Genomic DNA, 12,695 nt, shown 5'->3' on the forward strand with positions numbered 1-12,695 from the left:
GTGTGTGTGTGTGTGTGTGTGTGTGTGTGTGTCTAACCGGCTTAATGGCTGGGTAGATTTCGGGCTCACTGGCTAGCTGGGAAAGTGTGGGGGGGGGGAGAAGGGAGAGGGGAGGAGGGCTGGCTAGGGGGAGGGGCAAGGGGTGCAGGCTGGGGCTCTCTGCTGGGGACGTTTGCATGTCAATGAGCCGCGGAGGGGGGTGGGGGGGGGGGATGGGTAATTGTGTCACTATGGGGGGAGTAGGGGAAGGGGGGCGTGGGGGGGGAGGGGGTTCCCTATCTACGGGGGATCAGTGTTCAAGCCTCTCCCAGACTCACCTGTCCCTTCTCTCTCTCTCTCTCTCTCTCTCTCTCTCTCTCTCTCTCTCTCTCTCTCTCTCTCTCTCTCTCTCTCTCTCTCTCTCTCTCTCTCTCTCTCTCTCTCTCTCTCTCTCTCTCTCTCTCTCTCTCTCTCTCTCTCTCTCTCTCTCTCTCTCTCTCTCTCCATGCAGTTTTCCAATACAACCCCACCCCCCCTCCCCATCCTCCCCCTTCCCTTCCCTTCCCTTCCCTTCTTTTCCTTCCTTTCCCCTTCCCTCCTTCCCTTGCCCCTATCCTCTCCCCTTCCTCCCCTCCCGTCCCTTTCCTCCCTTCTCTTCTCTTCTCTTTCCTCCCCTCTCTTCTCCTCTTCCCTCCCCTGTCCTCCTCTTCCCCTCCCTTCCCTATTGATTGCATGGCCTCATATTCGACTTTCAGCTGTGATTTTCCCCTCCTCCTCCTCCTCCTCCTCCTCCTCCTCCTCCTCCTCTCTATTCGGTACCCCTTTCCTCATCCTCATCCTCATCCTCTTCTTCATCATCTTCTTCTCCTTCTCAGGCTCTCTCTCCCTCTTCTCTCCATTTTCATCTTCTTCCTCTCTTTACTCTCTCCTTCTCCCCTTCTTCCCACTATTTCCTTCCTCTTTACTTCCCTTCCTTTTTTTTCTTTTCCTTCCACCTTCTTCCCTTCCCTCCACTTTCCCTTTCCTTCCTTTTCCCTTTCCTTTCCTTTCCCTTCCATGTCTTGTTCATCCACCATATGCTGACGAAGAGAAGGGAGAGGAAGAGAAAAGAAGAGGAGTGGGGAAGAAGAGAAGAGAGAGAGGAGAGGAGAGGAGAGAAAGTTTGTGGAGTAAGTGGAGGAGGGAGAAGGGAGGGAAGAAAGGGGAAGGGAGGGGATGGGAAGGGGAGTTTGAAGTTTGTGCAAAAAGGAGGAGAAAAGGAACTTGAATGAAGTGGAGGAAAAAAAAGGGGGGGGGAGGAAAGGAGGAAAAAATTAGAACTTGTCCGAGCGAAGAGGGGAAGGAGGGAGAGGGAAGGGATGGAAGGAGAAGAAGAAGAAGAAGAAAAAGAAGAAGAAGAAGGAAGGAATTAAGTATTGGCTCTGCTTGAAAGAGAGAGAGAGAGAGAGAGAGAGAGAGAGAGAGAGAGAGAGAGAGAGAGAGAGAGAGAGAGAGAGAGAGAAGGGTGTGGTATCGAAACCCTTTAATGTGTTGAGGAAGGAAGAAAGAGGAAGAGAAGGAGGGAGGAAGAGGAGGAGGAGGGGGGAGGCACTCTTCTCTAATACCCCCCTCTTCTCCCCCTCCCCCACTTTCCCCTCCCCTTCCCACTCCCCTCCTCCTCTTCTTCCCACCCCCATTCTTCCCCCTCCTCTCCTCCTCTTCCCCCTTCCCCCTCCCCCAACCCCCCAGCTTGAGGTCTTCCACGTCAAGAACTTTTATCATGGAGGTATTTGGTGTTCGCAGGAATTTGGGGGGGGGCGGGGGAAAGGGGGCATGGGTGGGGGGTTGTAGGGTGTGTGGGAGGGGGAGGAGGAGGAGGTGTGGGGGGGTTATGGAGGGTGTGTTTGGGGTGGTGGTGGGGGGGGTAAGATGTGAGGGGTAAGGTGTGTGTGTGTGTGTGTGTGTGTGTGTGTGTGTGTGTGTGTGTGTGTGTGTGTGTGTGTGTGTGTATTTCTGTCTATCTGTCTTTCTGTGTAGCTCTGTCTGTCTATCTGAGTGTGTTTATCTGTGTATCTGTCTGTGTATATGTGTGTGTGTGTGTGTGTGTGTGTGTGTGTGTGTGTGTGTGTGTGTGTGTGTGTGTGTGTGTGTGTGTGTGTCTTTCTGTCTATCTGTCTTTCTGTTTAACTCTGTCTGCCTGTGTCTGTGTCTGAGTGTGTTTATCTGTGTTTCTGTCTGTGTCTGTCTGTCTCGCCTAACGCCCCTCCCCGCCCAGGTGTGCACGCGGCTGGACCAGCGGCTGCACGCGGCCGCCGTCAAGGGGGACGTGGAGGAGGCGGTGCGGGTGCTGGACACGGGCCGCGTCCACGTCGACTGTGCGGACCGGGTGAGTGGAGCAAGGCTGTGGTGGAGCGGCCCGCCCCGACCCTCCGCCCCGACCCCTGACCCAGCCCCTTCACCGCCCTCCCCTGTGTCTTTATCCCCGTGGCTTTACCCTTGTCCCTTCAGCCCCCTTGTGACCTTACCCTTGTCCCTTCACCCCCCTTGTGACCTTACCCTTGTCCCTTCACCCCCCTTGTGACCTTACCCTTGTGACCCTTAGCTGTACCATTTTCTTACTATTAATTGCAATCTTTACATACAGTATTGCCAAGTTATTTTGTAATTTTGGATACATTCTCATACATTTGTAAATACTTAAAAAAAATGAAATAAGATATATATTATTACATTACATTCTCATTTCCGTTTGATATTGAAATAGTTTCCACTATAAATATTTGGTATCTAAGTTAGCTACACGGTGGGTACTAACGCCCCCCCACCCTGCCCCCCCTCCTTGTGTGCCCCGCAGGATGGCACGACGCCTCTCATCCTCGCCGCCGCCAACAGCCACCCGGAGCTGGTGCGGGAGCTGCTGGAGCAAGGCGCCGAGCCCAACGCCACCAGACACGTCAGTACCAAGCCTGCGCCTTCGCCTCCGCCCTCGCCCACTTACTCGCCCCCCTGCCCCCCCTTCTGCCCCCCCTTCCTTTCCCAGCGTCATCAGCAATTTTCGCTGATGACACGAAAGTAGGATAACTAACTAGATCAGAAAACAATCACGTGGTATTAGCGGGGGAACTAAGCTGTCCAGATGAGTATTAGCGGGGGAACTAAGCTGTCCAGATGAGTATTAGCGGGGGAACTAAGCTGTCCAGATGAGCGGCCCAGTAATGAATGATGTCGTCCAAGCGCATCGTCTTAAGTGGAGGGGAGATAAAAAAATAAAATAAATCAGTAACTGGGTACATATTAAATAGTATAGTTCCAAGTTACTCCGAATGCGAAAGGGGATTTAAAAGTGGATGTGGGCTTTGGTACCCGCCGCAGGAATTACTGTTCATGTGTGTGTGTGTGTGTGTGTGTGTGTGTTTCTGTATATGTGTGTCTGTGTCTCTGCCTGTCTGTCTGTCTGTCTGTTTCTGTATATGTGTGTCTGTCTCTGTCTCTGTCTGTCTGTCTGTGTGTGTCTGTTTCTGTATATGTGTGTCTGTGTATCTGTCTGTCTCTGTGTCGATGTCTGTCTGTAAGTATGAATGTGTCTATCAGTGCCACGAACCTCGACCTTAGAGTATTAGGATTCACTTTTCCTTTTAAACTGTATCAGGCATTAGTTATAGGCCTCACCGACCCTGCCCCCCCCTCCCCCCCTCCCCCCCTTCTCTCTCTGATATATATGGTGACACGCAATCATTTTATACGTCATGACAGATGGATAAATTTTGAAACACATGGCGTTTGTTTATTTGTTTGTTTGTTTGTTTGTTTGTAGATTTTTCGTTTCGTTCGTCAGTGATGGATGAATGAGTTAATTTGAATTTATACCGTGTGTGTGTGTGTGTGTGTGTGTGTGTGTGTGTGTGTGTGTGTGTGTGTGTGTGTGTGTGAATGTCTGTCTATCTGTCTCTACCTGTCTAACTGTCTGTCCGTCTGTCTGTCTATCTGTCTGTTTGTCTGTCCGTCTGTCTGTCTGTCTATCTGTCTGTCTGTTTGTCCGTCTGTCTGTCTGTCTGTCTATCTGTCTGTCTGTCTGTCCGTCTATTTCTCCGTCTGTCTGTTTGTCTGTCTGTCTGTCTGTCTGTCTGTCTGTCTGTCTGTCACTGCTTCACCGTGTCCGCCCCCCAGACCGGCACCGGGGCTCTGTTCTTCGCGGCGCAGGGCGGGTTCCTGGACATCGTGACACTGCTGCTGGACCGCGGCTGCTCCATCAACCAAGCCTCAAAGGTACTGACAGCGCCCCTCCCCCCCACACCCTTCCCTCTCCTTTCTTCCTCCCAGACACTCCCCCACACACCCCTTCCCTCTCCTCTCTACCTCCCAGCCCCTCCCCCCCACACCCCTTCCCTCTCCTTCCTTCCTCCCAGACACTCCCCCACACACCCTTTCCCTCTCCCTTCCTCCTGTCTCTCTTATTGAAACTCACGAGGGATTAATCCAAGCACCCCCCCCCCCCCCCCAGTCCTCTCCTCCCGTAGTCATATTATAGTTATTGCTAATGGATTACGAGGGATTAATCCAAGCCCCCCTCCTCCCAGTCCTCTCCTTCCAGAGTTATATTATAGTTGTTGCTTATGGATTGCTCCCCCATTTAGTTAGGGGACATGGGCCTTTGTGCATCATAGGCCAAGGGTACAGTCACACCAGCGCCGCGACCAGACGTAAGAGGAATAGAGACAGTCGGCTGGAAATTGTTGGACAGAATAGGGGTTTTCACCAGAGGGAGTTTTTTAGCAAAGGGAAAGTGACTACAACAAAGGGAGTTTTCATCAGAGGGAGTTTTTAGCAAAGGGAGAGTGCTTTCAACAAAGGGAGTTTTCATCAAAGGGAGTTTTCACTAAAGGGAGTTTTTTTTAGCAAAGGGAGAGTGCATACAACAAAGGGAGTTTTCATCAAAGGGAGTTTCTACTAAAGGGAGTTTTTTTTAGCATAGGGAGAGTGCATACATCAAAGGGAGTTTTCATCAAAGGGAGTTTTCACTAAAGGGAGTTTTTACCAAAGGGAGTTTTTACCAAAGGGAGTTTTTACCAAAGGGAGTTTTTACCAAAGTGAGTTTTTACCTAAGTAAGTTTTTAACAAAGGGAGTTTTCATCAAAGGGAGTTTTCATCAAAGGGAGTTTTTACCAAAGGGAGTTTTTACCAAAGGGAGTTTTTACCAAAGGGAGTTTTCATCAAAGGGAGTTTTTACCAAAGGGAGTTTTCATCAAAGGGAGTTTTTACCAAAGGGAGTTTTTACCAAAGGGAGTTTTTACCAAAGGGAGTTTTTACCAAAGGGAGTTTTTACCAAAGTGAGTTTTTACCAAAGGGAGTTTTTAACAAAGGGAGTTTTTAACAAAGGGAGTTTTTACCAAAGGGAGTTTTTACCAAAGGGAGTTTTTACCAAAGGGAGTTTTTACCAAAGGGAGTTTTCATCAAAGGGAGTTTTTACCAAAGGGAGTTTTTATCAAAGGGAATTTTCACCCCACGCTGCATCAGTGTTCCAGCAGAAGGTAAGAAGTCGGTATTTGTTCTCCACGAAAACCAGAAAACCAAGGCGTCTGGGAACTCTGGACCCAAACCCACTTGTTGCATCAAAAAGAAAACGGACCAACGAGCCGTGAAACGCGGCCTCTGATTCTAAAGGGGCTATTACACTGGGCAAATTTTCCGTGGATCTTCAGTCAAACCACGATTTCTGCTGGTGTGGTTCTCGTATTCCCGTGGTCTTCTGACGTGTCCACGGTCTTCCAAAGCTACGGTAGATTTCACTGAAGGACGACGGTATTATTCATCATCATCAGCAGCAATAACAAGAAACAAATGAGAACCACGCCAGCGGAAATCGTGGTTTGACTGAAGATCCACGGAAAATTTGCCCAGTGTAATAGCGCCTTAAGGTGATTGGGTGTGACATTGTGATCGTCCGGAGAGTAAACCCCTGCAACGGATGACTTCAGGGGCGTGTTATTTTATAGAAGGAAGCGGTCATTCAATTTGGTAGCGGCGTTGGTGTGGTTTTACCTATAGTATGAGAACAAGATCTTCCTGCCTTTCCCGAGTCCTCAAAGTCACAGTTAAGTTCAGTTGAAGGTCAGGGAGATAGCCTTTGGAACGCCCTCCCCTTTGCTTCCTCTTGTCTATCCTGCACACAGTATAGTCGTTCCTTCCCTTCATGGTCCTCTTAGTCTGTGCACAATCTAACTTCCTTTCCTCTTCCTGGTCATAGTGTTCGTCGGAGTCCAATCTAGTCCTCCCTTTCCCTCAAGTTGAAGTTTTAGTCCGAGCACGTCATGGTCTGAACCCAATCCAGTCTTCCCTTTCTCTTCCTGCTGTCATAATCTGTCTGAGCCCAATCTAACTACCTTTCATTTTCCTAGTCATAGTTGTAGTCTGAGCCCAGTCTTGTGCTTCTTTTCCCCATCCTGGCATATACACGAATCATAGCTTTAGTCTACATAAAAGTGATGAGCCGCAAGTATCTAGCTGAAAATTAGTAAGATCGAGAGGCGTCTTGTGTGGGGTGCACGTACATTGGTGGGCCTTCAGTCATGTGTTGTGTCTCGGCAGGACGGCGGCACGGCGCTGATCGTGGCGGCGCAGTGCGGGCACATGGACGTGGTGCAGGAGTTGCTGAGGCGCGGCGCAGACCCCCACGCCGCCATGAAGGACCGCGCCACAGCTGTCTTCGTCGCCTCGCAGAACGGCCACACCAGCGTCGTGCGTACACTGCTCAACGCGGGGGCTAAGGTGCGGCCTGGACACACACACACACACACACACACACACACACACACACACACACACACACACACACACACACACACACACACACACACACACACACACACACACACACACACACACACACACACACACACATATTATTTCCTCACTAATGCAACCTTTTGATCTTAAGTCACGCATGTCTTTCTGGCGTGACATTCAGCTTTGTTAATCTGAAATATCACAACCTTATACATATTCTTGCACCTGTGACGACGTGATGGGACAGTGACGTGACGTGAATGTAGTGACGGGTGTGTGGTGATGTGATTATTGTGACATGAAGGTCTTGTGGTGACGGGAATGCCTTTGCTTGTGATGATGTGACGTGACATGCTTGTAATAACGTGTTTTGTGGTGACATGACAAGGCGTGGTTGGGATGTGACGTGATGTGCTTGTAAGGATGTGACGTGACTTGACCTGCTTGTGGTGATGTAAGTTGACGTGCTTGAAGAAACGTAATATGCTTGTGTTGACGTGCGATTATTCTTGTGATGTGACGTGATGTGCTTATATTGAGACGTGATGTGCTTGTGTTGATGTGACATGACGTGATTATGCTGATATGACGTGACGTGACCTACTTGTGGTGATGTGATGTGGCCTGCTAGTGATGTGACGTAACGTGATGTGCTTGTCGTGATGTGATGAGATGAGTGTAGTGATGTAACATGCTTGTAGAGATGCGTTGCAACATGACTTGACGAGGGTGTAGTGTTGTGACGTGACCCAACGTGCTTGCCATGTGACGTGAGGTGACGCAGCCAGTGATGTGACAACGTGACAGTCTTGTGGGGACGTGGCATGGTTGTGACGACATGACCTGAGTGACTTACGGGCGTGGTAGTAGTGGTGGTGCCACGCCCTGACACACGACGTGCTGGCGGGGACGTGCCCGGGCTGAGCGAGTCCTCCAGTGTGTCCCGCCCCCAGGCCAACGTGCGGCGCGTGGACGGCGCCAGCCCGCTGTGGATCGCCTCGCAGATGGGTCACCAGGGCGTGGTGCGCCTCCTGCTGGGTCACGGAGTCAACCCCGACGTCACGAGACACGTGAGTCACGCCGCCAGGCCGCCTTAAAGATGATGTCACTCGGCGGGCGGCGCCGCCGTGTCTGGGGCCGCCGCCTGCCGGGCTGGGGGCCGGCCACGTCCTCGACCTAGTGATGCAGGAGGGTTGAGCAGGTGCTGCCGAGTGGTGGCGCCTGAGAGGCCGCGAGTGTAGGAGCTTGGCACTTCAATAACAGATGAGCTCCCTCCCTCCCGTGCTGTACATTGACTAGAAACAGTAAATGTGCTAAATGTAATATATATATATATATATATATATATATATATATATATATATATATATATATATATATATATATATATATATATATATATATATATACCGTCCTTGGGCAGGATCACTCCGGAGCAAGGGTTGCTGAGAATATCTTTGATAATGGCCGCCAATGGTTACTGAACCTTGGCACTTACAATACACAGACTTTCGAAAGAAACAAGCTAATGTCTTTGTGCTCACGGATGAGCTGTCACATATCAAGTTGGATGTTGTAGGCCCCGGCGAGGTGAAGAAGCTTGCTGAGGGGGAAAAAATACTTAGGAACGGTAATTCCCTTTTCTGGAGAGCAAGCACGAGGGTGCCAAGCGGGAACAAGTGTTTGGATATTTAATTCGCATAAGTCTAGAAAATAACAGTCAAAGTCTTGTAACATTTTAAACAAAATGATACAAAGTAGAGTTAAGTATTTGCCCGACATCCAGCCACAGCGATGAGGGTGATGAGTGATGACAAAAAAAAATTTACGATGCTTAGTTAGTTATGAACCTGCCTGGGACCAAGGCCGATTTCAGTGCTGAGAGAGAGAGAGAGAGAGAGAGAGAGAGAGAGAGAGAGAGAGAGAGAGAGAGAGAGAGAGAGAGAGAGAGAGAGAGAGAGAAAAAAAGTAGCTGGAGAAACTGCGGTTATGAATCACGGCAAGTATACAACACCAGGCTGAGAGGGTGGAGGACGTTGGGAAAGGCCTTTTTCGAGTAGTGGACTAGTCATTTTTTTTTTTTTATATACAGCAGAGGAGACTGCAAGGGCGTAAAAAAAATAATAATAATAATAAAAAAAGCCCGCTACTTACTGCTCCTGGTGATGATGATTATAATGATGATGATGATGATGGTGATGATGATTATAATGATGTGTTTTTTTTCCAGGACGGCGCCACTCCGCTCTTCAAGGCGGCTCATAAAGGACACGTGGAGGTTGTACACGAGCTCCTGCCCTACAACCCCTGCCTCAGCCTCCTCAAGGTTACACACACACACACACACACACGTCCAGCGTTGCCAAATTATCGTACTCATCGCATTGAATTTCGTAGTTTTGGACCGATAAATATGGTAAAAAAAAAAATGAGTGTCAATAAATAACAGCTTTAACGCTAACTTTAATTTTCTATCGTTATTTGTGCAGGTACGAGAGGTTGAGGCTTAAAAATTATAAATACAATGTGGTGAGTACGATAATCTGGCAACGCTGCACACGGGGAGGGATGGCAAGACTGGTATGCAAAGTTGCTAGATTGTCGTACTCAGCCATTTATATTTCCCGACTTCCGACCCAAAAACTGTCTCGTGGACCCCAATAAGGAGACTCACTTACAATTATCGTTAAAATAGTTAATTCCTGATGTTTCTTGGCAATAGTTAGGCGTCAGAAACCGGTAAATACTATGGTCTGAGTACGATAATCTGGCAACGGTGGTGGTGTGGCGAGAGAGAGGGAGAGAGTGAAAGAGGAAGGAAGGGATGGGAAGGAGACATCGAGGGAAAGGCGCTGGAACTGGAGGGAAACACAGAAAACATTATGGGGAGAAGATAGGGAGAAACTGGGACTGAGGAGGGAATGGAAGAGCAAGAGGAAGGGAGGGAAAGGAACAGGAGGAAGGGAAGAAAAGGAACAGGAAAAAGGAAGGTAGAGAACGGAAGAGGAGAGAGAGAGAGAGAGAGAGAGAGAGAGAGAGAGAGAGAGAGAGTAAGCTTTTCTTGTTCTGTACAGTGAGTGAGGACGAGGTTCAAAGACTCAAGTGTAAAGATGCCGCGGAAAGAATGGCGCGGCGGTGTGTGTGTGTGTGTGTGTGTGTGTGTGTGTGTGTGCGCGCCGCGGAGAGTAATCAGTCCTCTTTAATTAACCTTTTTCCTCCGTCAAGTGCCTCAGGTTCCTGCAGGATTCTCTCTCTCTCTCTCTCTCTCTCTCTCTCTCTCTCTCTCTCTCTCTCTCTCTCTCTCTCTCTCTCTCTCAAACACACACACACACACACACACACACACACATGTTTCCGCGCCCTTCATCTCTCTTTCTTACAGAACGGTGAGTCCGCCCTGCATGCCGCTGCCCTGTACGGCCACCTGCGGGTGATGAAGGCCCTGGTGCAGGCCGGAGCCGACCCGGGCCTGAAGAACGACCAGGGCCTCACGCCCATCCAGATCGCTGCTCAGGCTCGCCACTACGAAGCCGTCCAGCTGCTGAAGGACGCCCTGGCCAAACGGAAGGAGAAAGCCCCCGCCACGCCTCCCAAGACCTCACCGGGGCCCCGCTCGCCCCGCCTGGTGCACAGCGTGTCCGGCACCGCCGTGGCCCCGGGCTCGCAGAGCCAGAGCAGCAGCCGCGGCTCCTCGCGGAATAGCTCCCTCGGCACCATCGTGGAGACCAGCCCCGTCCTGCCGCGCTCCGCCAGCTCGCCGAGCAACAGCCGCCCGGCGCAGTACGTGTCCTGCGAGCTGAGCAACATGGTGGACGGCGGCGCGCGGCCCAGGGCCAGCCTGGCCACGGGCTCATGCACCTCCGTGGGCGGCCGCACCTCCTGCTCCTCCAACCCCTCGCCCTCGCCCAGCATCTCCAGCGAGCCGCCGCAGTCCATGATCGCCGCCCTGCAGAAGGCGCCGCGCCACGCCTCGCACACGGACGTGAGCAGCGTCAAGAACATTTTCCGCCGCACGCTCGCCTCCTTCCGACGGTCCAGCATAGTGAATAAGAGGAACGACAAGCCGCTTGAGCCATGACAGCCTTCCCCGCAGAGTCTTGCTAGGTTCGTGTCTCTATCCTGGTTTATTTTAAAACTGTGCAGTTTTCAGTACAAATGGCTAATAATTCACTGGTGATATTAGGTTAGCGGTGATGGCGTGAAGCTTCACTCCCTGAGACACTCACCGGAGGTCAGTTTTAAGTTGGTGTGGGCGTGGCGGCGCCGAGGTGGGCGTGGCCGCTGCCGCCGCCGCCGCCGCCGCGCCTCCCGCCGGGCGCGGGGCGGCGGGTCGTGTGCTCGTTTCGGTACAACCTATGCAAGGTAACTCATATCAATTACAACTTTGATTTACTCATTTTATTGTAATTATAATTTGATTAATTTTAACACATTAACCAGCCTCGTGTGGTGAGCCTTGCCTGGCCCTGCCGCTCACACACACACGCACACACACACACGCCTCACAGGCTCATACCTCCGCCTCGGTGCTGGCCTGGCGGCGCTTGCGGGTCTTGGTTACTTACTAACTAGTGTTGCTGTTCCTTTTGTACTCCAAACACACATATGCAACCCTGGAGGTGTTTTATAAAAGCGGTGGCCTTGGCACTGCACGGGCCGGTGCTGCTCCCCGGCGGCGAGGCTCAGGCGGCGGTGGTGGTGGAGGCGCCTGTGTACGCCGCTGGGGGCAGGCACGTGACGCTGACCCACGAGCTTGTACCGATTCTTGTTGTCTGGCCGCCCGTCGTCAAGGGACGCAGCCTCGTGGCCGCCGCCCTCCGCGCCGCGCCGCGCGTCCCTGCCGCCCCGCTGCCACGTGGGGTCGCGGCGCGGCCTGAACCCTGTGCCTAGCGGGGGTGGCCCGAGGCAGCGACGTAGGTGTGTAGTGTGTAGTGAGCCTGCACGGGGAGGCAGCGTCGGTGCTGCGCTTGGCCACGCACGCTCGGGGAGCGGCTTGGCGCAGCGGTGCTTGCCGTGACTCTGGCCCTGTTGGTCATGGGTTCGAACAGCGGCCGCGACGCCGCTTGGTGAAGATGTAATGCTCTAAGATAATGAGTTTCCCTGCAGCAGGGCGGGTGACTTACCTGTTGATCTCGGTGAAAGATCACCAATAAAAACCTTGATCAGTGATTCAATACTTTATTTTGTAACACCCAGGCTACTGGACAAAAATGGCGCAGCTTTTTTACAGCGTTATACATTAATGCGCTGTTTGAGGAATAAATAATACACTACTGTTGTAGTTGCATTGTATACAAGTGGCTTTGGTGAACTAGTTTATTGCCACAGGGCAGCGGCGGCTGTCCCGGGCCTCGTGGAGGAGCAGCAGCCGCCGCACGCCACGCGAGGCTCCAAGAGCTACACTAGACCCTCTGTACCAGCATGTCCTCAAACGCCGCGGTGTGTGTAAAGCAGAAACTGTGAGACAGGCTGCTGCCCCAAGAGAAGGGCCACACGTATATGTTGCTTGCCTTGGATACACACACACCTACCCTTCGCTGAACTCTGTGTCAGCCTGAAACACCCTCCCACCGCAGCCCAGCACACACACACGCGCGCGCCACAGCAAGGCGGCAGCGGCTGTTCTCTGCACTGTGCAGCCGTGTCTGGAGTCCTCTGCGTCGCCCTCCCAGTGAAGTGTCCGCCGAGCAGAGGCCGGCACGACCCCCGGAGCTGGTTGTTTCGGAGGCCGCGTCTGTCGCCACCGTCCAGTTTGTGCCGCGACGCCCCGCTCCGTCACGTCGTCGGGAGCGTCGCGCCCAGCGTGCCGAGGCCGCGTTCCGCCGCAGCAGCCGCGGGTTATCGGGACTGTGGACTTACTGTGTAGGCCACGGTACGCATGGTGGCGCGAGTCACACACTTCTCTTTTCCTACTAACTCCTGTAGCACCGAGAAATATACAGAATGATCCAGAA

General features: G+C 51.9%; 1 protein-coding gene across 1 annotated transcript in view; it reads left to right on the forward strand.

Annotated features, from left to right (window-relative positions):
* The window catches only part of LOC126980850 (ankyrin repeat domain-containing protein 29-like), a 75,241-nt gene extending 62,546 nt beyond the window's left edge, over nucleotides 1-12,695 (forward strand). The window contains exons 2-8 of the mRNA XM_050831152.1: nucleotides 2,234-2,344; nucleotides 2,813-2,911; nucleotides 4,126-4,224; nucleotides 6,544-6,723; nucleotides 7,695-7,811; nucleotides 8,972-9,067; nucleotides 10,124-12,695. Coding sequence (XP_050687109.1) covers nucleotides 2,234-2,344; nucleotides 2,813-2,911; nucleotides 4,126-4,224; nucleotides 6,544-6,723; nucleotides 7,695-7,811; nucleotides 8,972-9,067; nucleotides 10,124-10,819 — 1,398 coding nt within the window. The 3' untranslated portion in view covers nucleotides 10,820-12,695. The remainder of the gene's footprint in view (nucleotides 1-2,233; nucleotides 2,345-2,812; nucleotides 2,912-4,125; nucleotides 4,225-6,543; nucleotides 6,724-7,694; nucleotides 7,812-8,971; nucleotides 9,068-10,123) is intronic.

The sequence above is a fragment of the Eriocheir sinensis genome, chromosome 45 (genome assembly GCF_024679095.1).
Source record: "Eriocheir sinensis breed Jianghai 21 chromosome 45, ASM2467909v1, whole genome shotgun sequence".
Lineage (NCBI taxonomy): Eukaryota > Metazoa > Arthropoda > Malacostraca > Decapoda > Varunidae > Eriocheir > Eriocheir sinensis.